General features: G+C 32.1%; 1 protein-coding gene across 2 annotated transcripts in view; it reads left to right on the plus strand.

The window, feature by feature from the left end:
- Positions 1-20,124, plus strand: part of ArfGAP3 (ADP-ribosylation factor GTPase activating protein 3) — a 54,522-nt gene that overhangs the window by 6,212 nt on the left and 28,186 nt on the right. The window contains exon 4 of one of the 2 annotated variants that reach the window (XM_072525904.1): positions 17,993-18,106. The exons of the other annotated variant lie outside the window; for it this stretch is intronic. Within the exon in view, the coding sequence (XP_072382005.1) occupies positions 17,993-18,106 (114 nt within the window). The remainder of the gene's footprint in view (positions 1-17,992; positions 18,107-20,124) is intronic. 2 annotated transcript variants of the gene reach the window in all.

The following is a 20,124-nucleotide window of genomic DNA, read 5'->3' on the forward strand; positions in this document are numbered from 1 at the left end:
AAATGCATTCTAATCTTCTTTACGGGTACTTTTTTTCAGGAATTACATTCATACTGGCTTTGGCATTGACACTTTCTGCAAAATCAGTGTTGTTATACGTAGTATTTTCAATCACATTGTCCCACGGACATCACATCAATATTCAAAGTAATTTAATTACAGCAAACAACACTCTACACTGTATTAACGAACTGTTACATCACTATTCAAAATAATTAAATTTTAGCAAACACTCTATACTCTACTAACGAACTGCTTCCCAATTAAAACGCTTCGCATATGCATCCGTTTGGTTTTAACAGAGAAGGGATCAAACGTCGCCGCATTTAAAGCGTTCCACAATATATATATATATATATATATATATATATATATATATATATATATATATATATATATATATATATATATATATATGTTACCGCGACTATACTTAAAATTTACTTTTTATTGCAATTTGATACCGAAAAGCTCCTTGAGAGTGCATAAATTATTTACAGCGCGGAAAAAATTAAAACTCATTAAGTAAGTAGAATTTTTTCCATTTTTCTGATTTTTTCAGAAATTATGGAACAACTGGAAGAAAATATTGATATTACATTTTATCGGGTATGAAAATAGTGTAAAAATAAAAGGATATAACAAAAAGTAAAAAAAAATAGTTATGGATTCGACCGTTTAATAATCAATTTCAAATTCTCCATATTAAAAATAAAGGCCTTAAGCCATTTTTATTAGAATCTATCTAAATTAATAAATTAACTCTGTAACCGTTTTTTAAATGGTTCAAAATATCTGATAATTTCTAATTAGGGTAATTTGAGTGTTAGAATGAATTTCATGTTCATTTTGAAAAAATATTTATTATATTTTGACCTCCAGAAGAGAAAGAAGTCTCTAGACCGTCTCTAGACTGTCATAATGGTTTATGCCATTATTACATTATTACAATAGAATAACTAAAGAAGTTATTTTTGTTGTTGAAATAAAAACAAAAACGTAACAAAATTAATTAATAAGAAAGTAAAACAATACAAAAAATAAAAATATAAAAAATAATGAACTATCTATGGTGGAAGTCATAGAAGCAGTTTTTTCTGGTTTAATAAATAAATTGAGATTGAAGTATCAGACTTTTTATAGTATTTGCACCTTCTCTTTCCGGTTTTCTCATACATATTTGGATCATGATTTATACCGTCATATCTCACGTCATCTGATGCACGAAGCGAGTTTGGTCCCGTCCTAGACAAATTGGGTTGGGCTGTCCGATTTGAGGGTCTTCCTAAAGCACGGATTGGTACGTATTTACATAAACTATAACTATTTGCTAGCGAAACAGTGGCAATTTAATCTTTTCAGAAGATTGTGGATGCATTCTACGATGAAGAAGATAGGCATTGGTCACTGCCATGTAAAGCAGGTGATAAAATATTCGTAACATGGGATTTCGAGTCTTTACTCGAATGTGCTACCTGTCCATTAGACCGTCCATAAGATCAACACCATCTATATGACTGTTGTATTTTTTTATGAGTATGGACATTCCACGTCAATGTACCGCTTTTTTTTCTGTCATAACGAACATTTGTTTTGTTAAAATTGATCAAATGCTCGTTTAAATGGCTGCTGTTCTTCATAAGTGAAAGCTAGACGTACATTTTTTGTATCTTTCCAAAGCGCAGTACTTAGTTCAATATCATAAATATGCCATTCCTATATATTCCACATTATATCCCCTTTCTTAGTTAGTCGGTTGCTTATCTTTACCAGTTGGTAATTTACTGTTACTAATTCGAGTTCCCAATGAATAAATACCCCGTTCGATAAGATACACTAGCAGTGGGAACGAAGTGTAAAAGTTATCGACGTAAATAATGTAGTTTTTGAAGTCAGGGATAGTCTGAGACAATCGAGTAACTAACTATATTTGACTCTACACCAAGATCAGAATTTCCTGGTAGGCAGACGTTATTACCAGCTCCATTGTAAATTTAAAATCTGTAAGAGTATCCATATGAGTCGCATAGGACAAATAATTTTATTCCTTATTTATGGGGTTTATTAGGTATGTAATGGCGTAAATTAGTGTTGCCCAAAATCGGTCTTGGTCTTGCAGTCTTGGTCTTGTTCTTGCGTTTTTGCAAGACCAAGACCGCCTAATTTTAGCAAGACCAAGACCAAGACTGCTTAAAGACTCTATGAGATGCAAAAAAATATGTAATAAAATTTGAAAAACTGGACTTATGCGAATTACAAACAATACCATAAACATACATACCGAATTAAAATATTCATTAAAAAAACATATTTGACACGTACTCAGAGGTCATAATTACAATGTAAAAATAAAATATTTTGTACATTTTCCAGCAGACTTCTTTGCTCTGAAATTAATTGTCCATATTTTGAGAATAGCCGCGCTCTAATCATAAAAATAATCTTCTTGCATTGCGACGCCGACAATAATATCGTATCGATATTTTTTAAAATATGTCACCCTAGCTAAAAAAATATAATTGTTACGAACAACCACTTAATAATTCAATTTTTTTCCCATTATAATTTAGTCAGGTGTAATCTAAATAAACAAATCATATCGGCCTAAGGCTATAAATTGTTTCTGCTGAGTGTGCGATGAGATCATTCGGTTAAAGAAAATTTGCTGAAACAGTCAAAAGTAACGAGACAAATTAATAACAGAGAATGTCGCCTACCATGTAAACAAAATACCGAAGTAACGATATACAGTATACTTCCTCTATAACGAACACGGTTATTACGAGGTTCGCTTATAACGAGGTACATTAGATGACCCGTAAAATTTCTATTGAACTATACTCCTCTATAGCGAGGCAAATTTGGTTATAACGAGAGAAAATAAAATTGAAAACGTGTTTTTCTACGTTTTTGGCCCGGAAGTGGCTATAAATAAATACCTTTTTAAACGGCCCCGCAATAAATATAACTGCCGCCCGCAATAAACTTCTTTACAATAAATACAACTGTTTCACATATTTAGAAAATATGATAGATAGAAGAATACTGAACAATTTAAAGCAGTCAAAATGAGAGAATTCTTCCAATTGCAGCAGCAATAGTTTATGTTATCCTTGAAAATGGGCTTTATACATTATGTAGTTGGGAAAAATGCAAGTACAGATTTTTTGTTTTAACCTATATCATTGACAATGAAAAAAACTCTTTTGTTTTAATGTATTTCATTGACAATAAAATAAACAACTTTTTTTCATAAACGCCTTTCAAACAATATTTATTAGCATCTTATATTGCTCCGAATGGTTTCACTATAGGAAGTTAATGTTTTAGAAAACTACATATTAATATGTATGCACAGTATTATTGTTGTCTGATATAACGATATATAACTGACATATGCCCAACTTATAGTGAAAGGAAAAATCGAGGGAAAGAGAGGCCTAGGAAGGAAAAGACTATCGTGGCTCAGAAACATCCGACAATGGACAGGGCTAAATTTTGAACAGCTAATAAGAACAGCTGAAGATAGAGAAGATTTTAAAATTGTAGTAGCCAACCTTCATTGAGGAGAGGGCACTTTAAGAAGAAGAAGATATAACGAGATCTATTTCTGCCATTTCAGTTCTCGTTATAGAGGGAGTCTACTGTATATAATTCTCGGCTTGTTATTAGATACTTAGGGTATTGGATAGTAACGAACTTAAATTATATTAGTATAATAGTTACTTTTTCGACATCACTTAACTTCATTCCCAATTGAGCTTTCCTTTGAGTCTAATTATGTAATAATTGTTTTTCATCTAATCCTTGTTGTTCCCGAAGTGACAAGTTTACAATCTGACATGAGGGACAAAGATTCAAATAGTTCTAGTCGCAGTAATGAGCGTTGGAGTTATAGATCTAAAAGCCCTAAAAGCAAATTTGAAGAGTTTTTCGAAATAATTTATGCATCCCAAATTGCTTTGTGTAAATTGTGCCTAAATAGGAAGGTTGAAATGAAAATGAACACCAGAAACACGTCAGGTTTAAGGAAGCATCTAATATCTTTTCACAAAAAGGAATTACAAATATTTCTTCCTGAAAAACCAAAATTCGGTGGAGATATTACAAGCTTTTTAATAACCGCTAGAAAAAGTGGAGATGTAAAAAATATACTGATTACTTTATTACCAATTACATATATTATCTACCTACTACTTTAGTTTGGTAAATTAATGTATTTATTAAGTAGGTATCTCCTTAATTTAAAACAACTTCTTTTGATTATCATTGCTTTTTTACCTATTGTTTATTTTTTCTTTATTCTTTATTTTTTATTTAACTATAAGTTAGTTTTTTATATAAAAGTAGAAGTAAGATTGGTAAAAACATTTATTTTGCTTTATTGCTGATTTTATGTTTCAGGCATCCTACAAAAAAAATCCAAAAAACAACAAAAAACGGCTTCGGCCACCAATAAAAATCAAAAAACTACTAACAAAAACCGGCGCAAGCCACAAAAAAAAATATTAACAAAAACCACTAAAAACTCGGGCATGTAGGGCCCAACCCCTTGAGCACCAAGTCGCCGAACTGAGCCTAGTTCAGAGCGGAGACTTGAGGCCTAAGTAAGCAATTTTAGTTCGCGAATAAGCCACATTAAGATAACAGGAATATAGCGACAATGCGCTGTCCTGAGTTTTGAATTCGGTTAGGAAACCATGTTGGGGTTCTATTACCCAGGATCTCCACATGAAGAGCATTTGGCTGATAGTTGTGCCCCTATCGCGCATCAGAGTGCTATAGGGGGGAAAGGGATGGTCTGGAGCATTGGAGCGCGGTGGAGTGACTCCTGTTTTTACTCGAGTTAATACACCTCGCTCCAATGAATTGTTACACCCGAACGTAATTCTTAGGGGTGAACATTTCTCACAGGCTGGGTTTAATTAAATTGCTTGCTTGCTCAGCGAATCTATTACCGGTTTACAAATAGAGAGACACTTTTTTTGTTAGGGATTACTTAGTTACCTTCAATCAGCGTCTATTTTCGTTGATATTAGTTACTCACTGTTATTTTGATATTTAGACCGACTTGCATCTACTACTGTTTTGCTGCCACAATTTACTTAACAAATGCCGCCAAAAAGCGTTTGAAAATCTGCGGGGCAATACTTCACCATACCTTCACCTGTATAATTAAATGATAAGTTATACAAGTGGAGAGGGCAAAAATGTGTAGACTGAACGGTTTCTTGAAAATGTCCCTAAATAATTTTTTGCACTGTATCATTATTTATTTAAATGTAATTTAAATATAAGCAAATGTTATTTTTCTAATAGATCAACGAGAGTACGTATTACTAGACTGTACTAGTTTTAATTTAATACCGTACTTATTAATCTAGTTGTTTCATTTTTATACAAGAAGTATTAATTTTTATTTTATTGAAAGTATTGTTATCGTGGAAATATTTTATAACTTTATTATACTTTTCACTTTGCGTAGTTTGTAGTGCGAGGTTTAAAATATTACTTTTTATTATTAACTGTTTACTTACAATCAGCATTAAGAGTATGTAGTAAATTTGCTGATAAAGGTGTTATTAATATCTTACACATTAAAAATTAAATATACAATACCACATTTATTAAAAAATGAAGTTCCACAAAAATTTATTATACACTACCTAGCATTAAATTAGGGTCACCCCGTAATTTGAATTTAATTTAGAAATTATTATTCTGTTTTAACTATTTTCGGTTGTAACATAGTTTACTAACGGATTGCTTAAAGAAAACAACGTTTTTGTCGTTTAAAGTTTATTAAAAATAATGGAAATGAAGAATTTTCCTTTGATATACTAAATGTTGAAAAGGGACAATTTTAATTTGATGTGCTTTTTGTTGAAAAAAAGAAATTTTAAGAACTTCAGTAGCGAATATTTCCTCCTCTGGCAGTGATAACAGCTTGCAAACGACGAGGCATGCTTTGGATCAGATTTTGGATCACATTCTGCAGAAGATTATTCCATTCTTGCACCAATATGTCGCGCTCTCTCGAATTTCTGGGGGCCGGCACATGACTCCGTAAACGTCTCTTCATCTCATCCCAAACATGTTCTATGGGATTGATATCTGGACTGCGAGCAGGCCAAACAAATCGTGTGATTTGAACCTCGTCAAGATACTCAGTAACTATCCTAGCAGTGTGGGGCCCTGCATTATCATGCATAAATGTTGCGCCGTCTCCAAGAATAACCATAAACGGTAAAACATGGTCTTCCAGAATCTGTGTCAGGTACCTATGCGCTGTCAATGTCCCATTCTCGATAAAGACTAACTCTGTGCAAGCATCAAACGATATGCCTCCCCATGCTATAACTGACCCTTCACCAAATGGAAGACGCTCGGCAACACATGATTGAGCATATCTCTCGCCTGGACGTCGCCACACTCTTACACGTTTGTCCGAGCCCGTAAGACAGAATCTCGATTCATCGGAAAACAATACACGACTCCAATCCTGCATTGTCCAATCCAAGTGTTCTCGTGCAAAATTCAATCTGGTAATTCGATGTTCACGGGAAAGCGGCGGTCCAGTTACTCTAGTTCGAAAAGATAAACCAGCAGCATGAATTCGTCTCCGAACTGACCGTTCGGTTTCTCAAAGCACTAGAAACTACAAAGCGGTCATCTCTAGCTGTTATAATCCTGCCTCGACCTGAACCAGGTCTTCGAGTAAGCAGACCGGTCTCTTCGTACCGTTGCCATACTCGTTGCACACTCGAGAGACTTACCCGACGTTTCTCGCAGTTTCGCGCTGACCGTGGCCATCTTCTAACGCCGCCACAACAGAATTTATGCTCATTGAAATACACTGACAGTGATAATACACAAACAATTTACAATTGACGTTAAAACCATAGAAACAAAAACTGTGCTGATAACGGTTTTTAGGAATTAGGCTAAGGGGACCTTTTTATCTCAAACGCTTGTCGAAACAACAACGACAACATATTTTTTTTTTTTTTTCAAGAAATCCATTAGTAAACTATATTACAACCGCAAATAGTTAAAACAGAATAATAATTTCTAAAATAAATTCAAATTACGGGGTGACCCTAAGATATAGTAAATTTTTGTGGAAGGTTTGAAAACAAAGTTTTCAGTGTTTATTGTTATATAAAATGAATTTCCATCAAGTAACGGTCGAATCCATCACTTATATATAAAAAAAGTGTTTTGGTAAAGATATTTTAAATCATAAATTCGAAAAAAAAAATCCCTTTTTTATGTAATTCTACATTAGAAGACTTACTCATTAGTTTCCACTATAATTAGTTTTTATACCCAGTTAAATATGATGAATAGCACTTATAATGCCTGAAAACTCTTATTTATTCGTGTTTTTGCTTTTCCTTATTTTCCTATTACCTATTTTTTTTATTTCATATAAAGTCATATTTATTAGACTACATAATACACTTATTGGAGATAATTCTCTTCTTTCATACTCTGCTACAGTTATTTTCTGTGGATTCAATCATGTCTGTTTTAAATAAAAAAAAAGGACAAATAAATAATTTCCAGACTAATATTTTACTATTAATCAATTAAATTATCATATTATATCGACAATTCTATAAATTTGTCAGTATTTGCTTAAGAAAAAGTTAAATAATATAAAAGAAAATGATAAAAGTTTATTGTACTTGAACAATTGCATCAACTAAAATTTTTTGTTGATCATTTAAATATCAATATAACTAATATTTATAGATCAGATATTTCTGACTCAATATTATCTGTGAATAGTCTTCTTTACATTTTCCATTCGCACATTTTATAACATTAAAATGTTATTTAAAAAACCTTGATTTAAACATGAGAATAAATTGATTGAAATCAATCAATAAAATGTTTGTAATTAAGTGATTTCAAATAGAAAGCTACATATTGTTCTGAAACCGTTTGCTTATGACCTTTAGCTTTTAACATATATCTCGTTGAGAACAGACGACAACCACAAAATAAACTCTTTATTAGAATTAGAAACTACTTTGAAACAAAGATTTTTTATATCTCTATATACATGTTTTAGTCCAAGAACATCTAGTCTTAGACTTCTAAGAAAGACTATTATCTGTTCTGGTCTAGAACAGGATTCGACATCGCTAAAAAACATCGATGGTAACATCGAAGGTAACATCGAAGGTGAACATCGATAGTATCGATATATCGAAAAGAAAACATCTATGTTATAGAAACATCAATGTTTTTACAAATGATGAATAATGCGAAAATAATAAATTCAATAAGTATTACATAATCGTGATTTAATTGCTGAAAAACGTGGTGTGACTGTGTAACCTTAACCTAATATTAAACAATTAAAAATTATCTCTTGATAGATATCTTAAACAGAACCAAATTTTAGAAAAAAAAACAAACAAGTAATTTATTAAAATTATAAGCCCCAATAATGCTTATCAATATCTTGTAAAAAAAGTTTTAATAGCAGCTTTCCTTTTATCCTGTTTCGTTGCTGGGATTTACCGAGTAACTTCAATAATAGTGACATTATATAAATTACCAGCCAGTGAAAGCACTAATATATACTTAGATGATGTTTGATGTTTTCACATAGACGTATATATTAACATAGACTAAGCAGTTTCTAGCGCTAAGTGACACCATTTTTTTTTCGTTGTTCATTGTGCCTCTGTCTTATATCAAGTATAGTAGCGTCTCTTTTTGGTGGGCAGTGAGAGAGTGAAACTTTTCAATACGCTAGAGAGAGACAGATCGAGCAATCTCAAGAGATCTTGTTGTCAGCACACGCGGCCCGAATGCTCGGTCTATGTTAATATATACGTCTATGTGTTTTCATTTAACATCGATGTTACCATCGATGTTAACGAATACCTAAATATCGATGGCAAAACATCGACCATCCAGCGTTCAACATTGATGTTTTTCAATCATCGATGAACGTGCATCCCCAGTTCTGGAGCTACTTGTATTAACTGAACAGGTTCTAAAAATGCCTGTTCCAGGTATTTATGGCGTTGGCCAACACAGCATCTTTATGTTATTGCGTCCACTTTGCCTATTTCAAAGATATGTAATCTGAGTAGCAGTGTTCTGCGAGAACACCTGTGATTAAATTGAGTTCAGTTTTCTGTAGATCTACAAATATTTTCGCATAGCAAGCAGAATGTTGTAATAACCTTTTTATTTGCATTTGACCGCGAATATTTTGTTAGTATACTGCATTCAGTTTGTTTTCTCATTTTCTATAAGAATTCCTTTAGTAACACTATCGAAAATCTCCTTACCAACAGTTCTGTTATGACCTAGTACCCATATTTTTGAAGCACTCTTGACAACAAAAATCTATTGCTAGTCGTTTTGTTTAAAATATCGTAGTTTTTCCGAGAGCTGTTAACCGTCTGGTGTTAGAACTAGTAACCCATATTCCTATTCATAGATTTATAGATCTTTTTATAAATATGTGGGAATTGAATATGTGATAACTCATTAAAAGCGCGTTAAACTTTAACTGAACGATTTAGGTTACTTAACACGCTGAATTTGACTTACTGGATTGTTTGTTAACAATTTTCAATAAAACCTGGTTCTAAACTAGGTCAACATATTGGTTGTCACTAAAGAACTAATTACAATTTTATTTAAATAAGCATTTGCAAAAATTCAAAATGTTTATGTCTTCATTTACCATATAATTGGTAAGTTTTGAAATTATTATCCTTATTTTTTAAATATTTTTAAACAAGACATAAACAATATCACTAATGTGATACAACCTGCGGAAAGCAGGTTAGTGGTTACCATGTTGTAACTAGTGGTTATCATGTTTTGTTAAAGTTACACAGTGTGGTCCCTTTAGATTGGAAACACCCCTTAAAAATTTGAAGGTGTTACCGATTTTAATCATTTTTTTAATGTCATGGGATAAATGGTCTACTTCGGAGCATAATTTAAAATGTTTATTCAATTTTCCAGGGCATACTGAGATACTTTTCCTTCGTCAAAAGTGAAGATTTTATATTGGCAATTTTTTTATTGAAAAAATTTCTAGGTTACTGGATTTCGAGTTTTTTTAAACCATGAAAAGAACAGACATTTATCTAACTGGATACGCATAAATTTAATCGTTTATTAAGCATGGAAGCTCATGAATATCATTTACAAATCGATGTTTAAAAATTCTAAAAAGTACTTGAGTTCAGGTTTTCCTCAAAGGTGAAAGAAACCACTGATAAATTCACTCATTCAGTAGTATTATATACACTAGATATTGATTGTTGACTGGCTTTTACAGTTTATTACCCAATCTGCCGGGAATTATCTGCTGTCCAATGGACTACCTAAGCTCTGACGTCGCAATGCCACAAAACATTTCTAATTTGTCAAAACTCGGATTCAAGAGCATCAAAGATGCATTCGATCAGGTCTTTTCTCCCATTCTGCAGTTGCAGAACACTGCCAAGAAACCGGTCATTCCATATTGTTCGAAAAAACCCATATTATTTCTAAGAGCCCCTTCTTTTATTCCAGGAAAATTCGCGAATCTCTAGAGATCCGAAAAAATCCACATAATATCAATCGAGAGGAAGGATACTACTTGTCTCCCATCTGGAATCCCAGTCTAGAGCCGCCGTCCGGTCCCGCTACCACGATGCAGCCACATGATCGGCCAGCGCGCGCTTCTTGACGTTCGCGCCACGGAGTGTGCCGATACGTCCCGACACGACAGGTCACCGCGACTATAAATAGAGCGGTAGCGGAGTAATCGTCGGATTCACTCCCTGCCTCTCGACGCGTTAGTGTTCTGAGCTGTTGGACGTGAATCCCTGTCCTGGCATTTGGTTTTCACCTCTGGCTGCGTTGAGTAGTTGAGTTACTGTGACCAAATGCCCATCTTGGTAGTTAGTATTCGCCTCTGGTTGCGTTGAGTAACTGAGTTACCGTTGCTAACTACCCATCTTCCTGTCTTTTGTTTCTTTTTCTTTTTTGTTCTCCTGAAGAAGCTACATACAATTGTAGCGAAACGTCGAGATGAACCCACTTTTGGGTCACTCACAAATGACACGGTCCAAACCCGGAAGACGAATAAACTATAATTCTGACTCTGGCCGTGGAAGCCTACGATTTCATTTCTAATTTGTGTGTATTTGTCCCATAAGAATATGGGAATATTGGTTTTTTTATGAACATTCATTCTGTGCGATTGTTATTATTTGTTGTTAGTGAATTTGTGAGGTAATAATATCAAAGTATTATGATATTTACTATGAATGTTCATATTTTAAGGTTATGTTATTGTTTGATTAAAACTTTAATTAATTTTTACTGTCTTTCAAGGTATTTTGTTGTTGTTTTTATCAGGGTTATTTTAAAATTAATCAATAAATCATTGATTTTATTTACGTTATTAATGTTTTAATCTTTTTTCAATGCTATTCAGCTTACAGTGCCCTGTTTTATTGTGGTTAACAGCTCTTTTGCTTTTTAACTATCAATTAAATTAATAATTAAAAAAAAATAATAATCAATTAAATAAGTAAAGGAAAATTTTTGAAAGGGTAATTTGTAAACAATTGCTACTTTACAATACATCAAACTGAATAATTGATTGCATTACAATCATTACAATAAATTCTCAAAATGCCATATATTTGTGTGTTAATAATGATACAGTCGATCGTGGAAGCTTATAATGGAAATTGTTGATCATTTGTACAGTAATTGCCTGCATTTTACGATGAATACGCACTTTTACATATTCTGTTTTATGGTCTGTTAACGTAAACGCAGTTTTTCAAGTACCTCCGGAGAAAAAAATCAAGTGATGTCAAGTCGGGTGATCTTGCCGACCTTTTAATCAGATCTCTTCGACCGTTATATGAAAGAAGTATTATTATTATAGTATTTAAATATTGCTTAACATATCTGACAATGCGGGTTCACTATCTGATTAGAATCTGGCCAGTATCGAGCATTACACCTGTTCAACTTACGATTTAAACAGAACGTGGCTTAATCATTGAATAAACAAAACCTAAGAAATTGTTTTGCATTCTAATTTTCTTTATCACATTTTCACAAAACTCTAGTCGTCGATCAAAATCATGTTCAGGTAATTCTTGGTGAGGTTGAATTTTGTAAGGATAAAATTTATTTTTCTGCAAAATTGATTTTACAGACTTTTGGCCAATGGCCAAGAATACCAATTACCATGATTTCTTGCCAGTTCACACATTTTAGGATTTTTTGGCCGTTTAATTTGACTTCTAAAGTTTTATCGAAACTACGAAATCATTACATTTCTTGACGAAGCTTGCATGTAAGCTATTGGAGAAGAGGGTATTAAAAAGAATTGAAATGACTGGTGAAATAAAGATATAGTCTTATATATCTTGTGAGGAAGAAGAAATATATGTATAATAAATAAGAACATACGATCGACAAAAGTACAGCAGCTTAAACAACGAAGTAAAAAGGCAAGAATATGATATGGAATAAAGCCTACGATAACGTAGAGAATCCTTTGGTAATGCAAGAAGTAAATAAACCAAGAAAACAATTAGGAGTAGTAGAACAGATAATAAAGAACGCAGTAGGCTAAATTTAATTTTTCCGGAAATATCGTAGATCGAGTAGAATTTAAAGATATTGGCTACGAAAGGTATATGATATTTTGTCCCACGAAGAAACTGGTTGAGTACCCATAGCTATTATTGGTTTAGATCCTTGAAATTTATTCCTGAAAGGCGAAGAGATGCATAGAATGCAAGAATAAAGGCGACAGAAAGGAATGTGTGAAATACCGAGGCTTAGTGTAACCAAGTCAATCTGTAGGATGTACGGGAAGATCATTAAAAGCCGAATTGAAGATTGTTGGGAAAACATTAAAGATCAAAGTGGCTTTCGTACTGGTATTTCTTCCATAGACAATCTATTCTGTCTAAAACAAACAATAGAATAGCTCGTGGAACATAATATGGATACATGTAATTATTGATCTTCAAAAGGCATATGATAGTTTCCCATTACCCGTTGACAAGATACTAAATTTTTATCTTGTATATCTATTTATTATTATTAGGGACTTTGAATTTGTCAAAATATATGGCTTACTTCAATTAGCTTACTATTTAATTAATATTTAATTTATTACTTCAATTCAACTATTTAAAGCAGCTGTAAAGATCAATATTGCTAGGTTAATATTTAAAAACTGTTACATCATACGCCAAGTGGTACCGTTATCTGTTATTCAGGCAGAATTGCTCCTGCCACTGTTTCGTTGCCAAAATTTACTTAACGAATGTCTGCATGACGAAACAGTCACCATAATTGGCAATGTTTTTAGTTGCCTTTTCCTGAGACAAACATCTACTTATGTTTTAATTATAACGTAAGAATTGACCGTAATAAGTCGTTGAGTCATAAAAATTCGGTAAAAAATCAGAAAAGTTGATATTCTTTATCTTTCATCATTCAATATCTTAAACTAAAGCGTTTCCTTTTTTAGTATATGCGAGTTGGTAATTAAAATGTCTTACCGAGATTTTATATAGGTACCATAACACTGACATAATATGGAAGGTAATCCTCCAAAACTAATATTATAAAATTATAAAAAAAATTATGTTAATTACTTGATGATTACAATAATATGTTGAGTTCGTGTACATTACGTGCTTTTACAATGTTGTTCAAGAAAGTATAGCAGGTACATATTATTTAATACGTATAGCTCATTGCGCCAAAACAATTTATATGAATTATAATAAAAAAATCTTATCTGTTGGTGTTGTTGGTGTTGTCGAATTGTAGCAATATTTTCAGTTAGTTTATTTCGTTACATTCGGCAATATATTCAAATTTATAATTTTTCTGTTACTGAAGGGATTATTATATATATTTCTTTTATTATTACCAACTTTTATTATTACTTCTTTTTTTATTATTATCAGTTTGTGTTAGACAGATATTTCGTTGGAAAAATCAGGCATCCATGATTTTTATGTTCATCTTAATTATATCATATATAAATAAGGGGTTACACCTCTGAAAAACTAAATGTAAAAGCTATGTTTTGCTAATTGTATGGACGTTGGTTGTTTTGAACATTTAATTAAATAATTATTGCTGATGAGTAAACTGTTTTGAATGATCAATTTATTAATTTAAATTTTAGTTAATTTTATTTAGGTTACATTTAATAAAGTTTCCTATTAATGTTTTATAATTCGTTTTAATGTAGTTTGACGTGACGAGAAAAATTTGAAAATGACTCTAGTAAACAGTCGTTACTTTTGGATTTTAAGATGTGTATCACTTTCAATAAACTAATACTTTTTCACAAGAATTGAGTTAACATGGAAAAAAACATGGATGGTTGAATTCTTCAACGATATACGTGTCTAATGATGTCCCCTATTGTGGTATTGGAAATCAGGGGTTGATAAATGACAGATCTCTTTGAAGTAAAAATCGACCTGTTTCATAAAATCACCACCTGTTGATAAATATCCAATGATTATTTCCTAATATTCCCTAGGTTGGACTCTTTTAAGTGGCCAACCTTGTATAATAACTCTTACTGTGTTCCCACCGTAGCACAGAGTGGTATTTTACATAAAAAGCAGGTCAAAACCAAAATTTTAAAAACTAACATTTCGGACCGATTGTTGTCTCTAAAGTATATGTAACGTTATCTGGCGCTATCTCCTCCCCAAATAACAAATTTGACAGCTGTCACTTCTTAACACGTTTTGGTTGCGTTTAGTTTTGAAGTTTCACTACACATTTTTGTATGATTTATGGTTTATTTATTTTTATAATTCAAGTAGTTTTTGTAATAGCGGAAGTTACGTATATGTTAGAGGAAAGTATGTACTCAATATTGAACCATTTTTTAAAACATACCCTTCTAGAACTTCAATCAAAATTAATCCAATGTTTTTTTTGCAACGAATGCTTTTAGTTACTGTCTACTCATCGATACTGCATAAGATTTATTTTATAATAAAGATTAGACTATCTACTTTCATAATCAGTTTTTAAAGTTTTCACAAAATTAAATAAAAACGAAAATATTGTGACTAGTACTAATGCTAAATACTAGTACTAAAGCTAATGTATAAATTTGTTATTAAACAAAAATATTTGAAAAAAATATCATTTATGTTTTTTGACCTGCATTTTGAATCTGAAATACCTTAAACCTTCTAACACTACCATTTATATCGGAAGTAAGCATTATATTGATTACTTTTAACGTTCTTCAATTGTTTTTTTTATTTTTCATTGGTATTGTAACGATATATTTTGCTTACCTCAGAGTAAGAACATAGGGGTATAAGATTTGGGACAGAAACTAAAGGGTTAAGAAGGAGCAAACAAAATAATCGAAACTGATGCGTACGACACTCAGGGGGTTGTTGGAGAGCTGGGTCGTGGATAAGTTGAAATAAATGGGTCGGATTGGGGTATCTACACAATGAAACAAAGAGGTTACTTACGTAAATCTCCTGGACAAATGGGCAAATATGGACAACAAGAAAGGACTTCTAGCAATTTAGGATAAGGGCGCCGCTTTGAAGGATCCTAATCTTGCTGGAGGAAAGAAGAAAAAGGCCCTTCCTTCCTAAAAAAAGTAAACACAAAAAAGGTGAGGAGATTTTTCTAATATAAAGACAAACAAAATAATCGGACAATTAAAATAAATATTTATTTTTGTCTCAAACAGTTATCAAAAATACAAATGGCACAAAAAATATACTATATAAATAGTTGCAAAATACAGAATAAAAAAAACTTATATGTCTATCTGTTTACAAAGGAGATTGCTATTTATACAAAATCTTTCAAAATGGTTCCTAGGTTATTTATCACTGGCCAAAATAGATTATTGAAATCAAAGATATCTTATAAATGAAGATATCGTAACGTTTAACCTTTTCTATAAAACATATTTTCTATACAAGCAAATTAAAAATTGTCACAACAAAAAAAAAACAAATTAAAGCTAGCTGTCAGATGTTACATTTAATTTTTATGACAAAGAACAAATAGATTGACAGCATAACCATACGTATTACAATTTTTAAATTGTTATGAAAGCAATTATTGTTTTTTTTTAAATGTCTTTTTTACTTGGAAAAATTAATATATTGAATGTTACCTTATTTTCACTTATTTCACTTAAAAAGAAACTTGCTACATCTCTGGGATTGAAACTAACCGGAAAAATTCTCCACAGGAACGAAGGAAACCATTTCCATACTCAGGAACGACGATCTAAGACGTAAATGGGGTTGGAACGAGCAGGCAAACAAAAAAGCTGGTGGGGACACCCTATATATTACTCTTCAAAATTTCATCAGTCTCCGTTACACTTCATAAATCTTACGATGATTACTCTGTTCTAAACTGCCATTATGCAAAGAGTATTATCACCTTAACCGGTCTTAAGACATTACACACAAAGAATTGGCTGTGGATTCAAAATCCGCCAAACGTCCTTCTCGTTTAAATGCTCTTGCTCGACCCCTATCTGCGTTACACTTTACAAATTCAACGCCGAATCATTTCCCTTCACGTCTCGCAGCCAGTTTGTGTTCTACGAACCTAAACAAACAAAATACCCCTCTTGACCTCGTTCTTAACAACGAACCGACAAAAAAACATCTTGAAATATTTATTTTTACATTGGGTAACTGAAAATTTTTTACCTCACAATACATACAGAGAATAGGGGGATTTTAATGTAAATAAAGACAAAAAAATATTCTCAGCGTTGATACGTCTTTACTACAAGATAAACAACACGCATTTTATTGATTATTTTAAACGTCCTTGTTTCCTAGTTTTAACAGGAATAATTTTCTACCTGACAATGTAACAGAGACAAAACATCTATATTTTGAAACAACTGAATACAAAACTTAAAACAGAATTTATACTATTATATAGATATTAAATATAAAACGCTACAGTATTACTTATATATAAATTTTATACCTATAAAATTTGAATTTAATATTACCTATATAAATACCATAACTTTATTTATACATATAGGAATTAATGCGAATTCAAGAAATAATAAAAATGCAAAAAAATAATTTTAATGAAAATTAAAAAACGTTAAGATTAATCAATATAATGGTTACTTCCGGTATAAACGGAAGTGCTAGAAGGTTCAAGGTATTTTAAATTTAAAGTGTAGGTCAAAAACAAAAGTGCTTTTTTTTCAGAAATCATCTTGTACTACTCATAATATTTTCATTTGTATTTAATTTTGTGAAAACTTGTAAAAACTGTGTAACTTCTTCTTCAAGTTACTGTTTTGTGTGATGCACAATTTTTCCTTGTGTTTCATTGGTTATTTTTATTTATTTTTTTACAGATAATTTCGTTCTAAAGTATCAACTGATATGGTTATGTTAGGTTCAATATGAGTGGGTGCTTAACCACTGTTCCACTCGACCTAAAAGGTCTAATGTGGCCCATCTCTAGGTTAAAGTTGTCCTTTCAGTCCAGCCTTTTTAATAAAGTCTAGTATGGTATTTAGTGATACTTCTACGAAGTCGTAGAACTCGACTTAAAATGGTCAAATGCATTGAGCTTTATCCTATCCAATTCTGGTTGGATAGAAAGTGTTCCGTCGTGTCGTCTTCAGCCTGGCACAATCTAAAATTCGTACTTTCTGTCAGTCCGGTTTCAATTAAACTGGAAATAATTATATTTTCTATTACATGGATAGTATTTAAAAAGTTTGATATGAAACGTTTTATTAGTGCGTTAATTTTGTGTATATAGTTTATATTAATTATTATTAATAAAATATGGTGTGGAACATTGTATTTATAAAAAATTAATTTAAGACTTTTAAATATATCTAAATATTTTTGGAGAATTGCCACAAGCACTTTTAATTCACTAATATGGTATCATTTTTTTCTTAATTCCTCAGCTGCATGTTCATCCCCAGCCGCAAGAAAAACAAGAAGAGAAAGAAGCTGACTTTTTCTCGGAACAGGACAATTTCAGTACTCAGGATACTTCTGTTCGATCACAATCGAATTTTGTATGTGGTTTGGTTTGTTTTTAACATTTTAACTAAATTTTAACACTTATGGGATTACTGAATACAAACTGTTAAAAATTGCCTTTAGGAATATCCCAGTATTATATTATTGATAAATAAGATATATTATTGTACAATCAATTTTTATATCATTAACTAATACTTCTTTAATGCCGTGGACTTTTTAACGAACATGGTTGATGGCCCTTTGTTTTTCTGTCGACCTTGCTACATTTGAAATTTCATCTTCTAATTATTTATCAACATCATTCTTTTGTGTTATTTTCACTGAGCGGGATTCGCTTTGTCGGTATATATTTCTATATTTTATATTTGTGAATTTATTTTTGTCTTCATGTTGCAAGTGACTTATCCCTTATAAAACACGTTGTTTTAAAAAAAGATAACATGATCTCTGGGACCTCTATCCTAGAGACGGTGTTACCGTTTTTTGAAACACCCTGTATATCTCCTGTGATTTTCATCACCACAACCAAAAAATTTTAAATTGCAAACCCCTACTTGTGATACATCATCGAAAAGACTATAAAATATGCTATCCAATGGTATAAATAATAATTATACAGGGTGAACCAATAATTGTGAAACTTTGGCTTAAATGGAAAATTTAATGAGACTTTTGTTGATTCTGTTGATGGCCCTGTATAATTATTGTTTAATAATTATACAGGGTGTTAATATCAGCCGGCTTACTATCTCATGGACTATTATTTTTAATGATAAGTGCCCGTCGGGATTTTTTTTTGTTAACTAAAAACTTAATTTGCCTTTATGCAAAACAAGTTGAAAACATCTGTTTTTTGGGTTGTGTCAGATTCAATAATTTTTGGTTTATTTGAGAATTTTAAATGTCATTAGTTTTCATCATTTGTATGATCGGTACTGTCATTCAGCTGTAGTTGTCACGATGGTTTACAGTATACAGAACGCGTGGAGATCATTTTCATATTTGCCTCCCAGAACCAGTGTTATTTAAGAAAAGCTCAAATATTTTATGAAAGGAATTCGGACAAAAATGTAAGTCACGTGTACGTCCGCAATTTAGTTGAAAGGTTTAGAGAAACGGGATCAGTGCAAAATAAAAAAAGGGATGCCCCAAGATTACTGAATGAAGCATCCCAAATTGAGGTCCTTGGAAATTTTGCAATAGAGCCTACTGCATCAACACGTCAAATATCTGCAATGACAGGACTTTCACATTTCAAGTCGGTTAGAAAGGTGTTCAAATTACATAAATTTCACCTGACCAAAACACAAATTCTTCAAGAACTAGGCGATGATGATCCAGACCGACGAATAATTGGCTCCTTGTTCATACCAGGCAATTTAAGTGGCGACATTTATCTCGATATGCTGGAAAACACCATCGAACCTTTAATTGTGCATGAATTAGAGAACCAAAGGGACGATCGAGGCAACCTAGCTCTAGACGAAGATTTGCTGCACTTCCAACAAGATGGAGCACCTCCTCACTAAGCAGCTCCAGTTATGCACTGGTTGGATACTAATTATCCGAACAAATGGATTGGAAGGAGAGGTCCTATTGAGTGGCCACCGAGGTCACCAGACTTACCGCCATCTAACTTTTTTTTATGAGATTACCTCAATTCAGTGGTTTATAAAGCTCAACCTGCGTCGCTTGGGGAATTGCGAGAAAGAATTGGGCCAAAGTTCTTGCAGAATTTGAAAATAGGCTGTATTATTGTTTACAAAACAACGGAACCCACTTTGAACATTTACTTAATTGCCATTTTTAACAAATTTGTAGTTCAACAAAAACCTAATTAAATTTTCCATTTAAGCCAAAGTTTCACAATTATTTCTTCACCCTGTATAATTATTATTTATACCATTTAGCATTTTTTATAGTCTTTTCAATGATGTATCACAAGTAGGGGTTTGCAATTTAAACTTTTTTGGTTGTGGTGGGTGGGGCTTAGGGGGTTGATGGGGTGAGTTCTCTTAGTTCCCCTTTACTATCCTAGAAACGGTTTCAG

The sequence above is a fragment of the Diabrotica undecimpunctata genome, chromosome 3, assembly GCF_040954645.1.
Source record: "Diabrotica undecimpunctata isolate CICGRU chromosome 3, icDiaUnde3, whole genome shotgun sequence".
Taxonomy (NCBI): domain Eukaryota; kingdom Metazoa; phylum Arthropoda; class Insecta; order Coleoptera; family Chrysomelidae; genus Diabrotica; species Diabrotica undecimpunctata.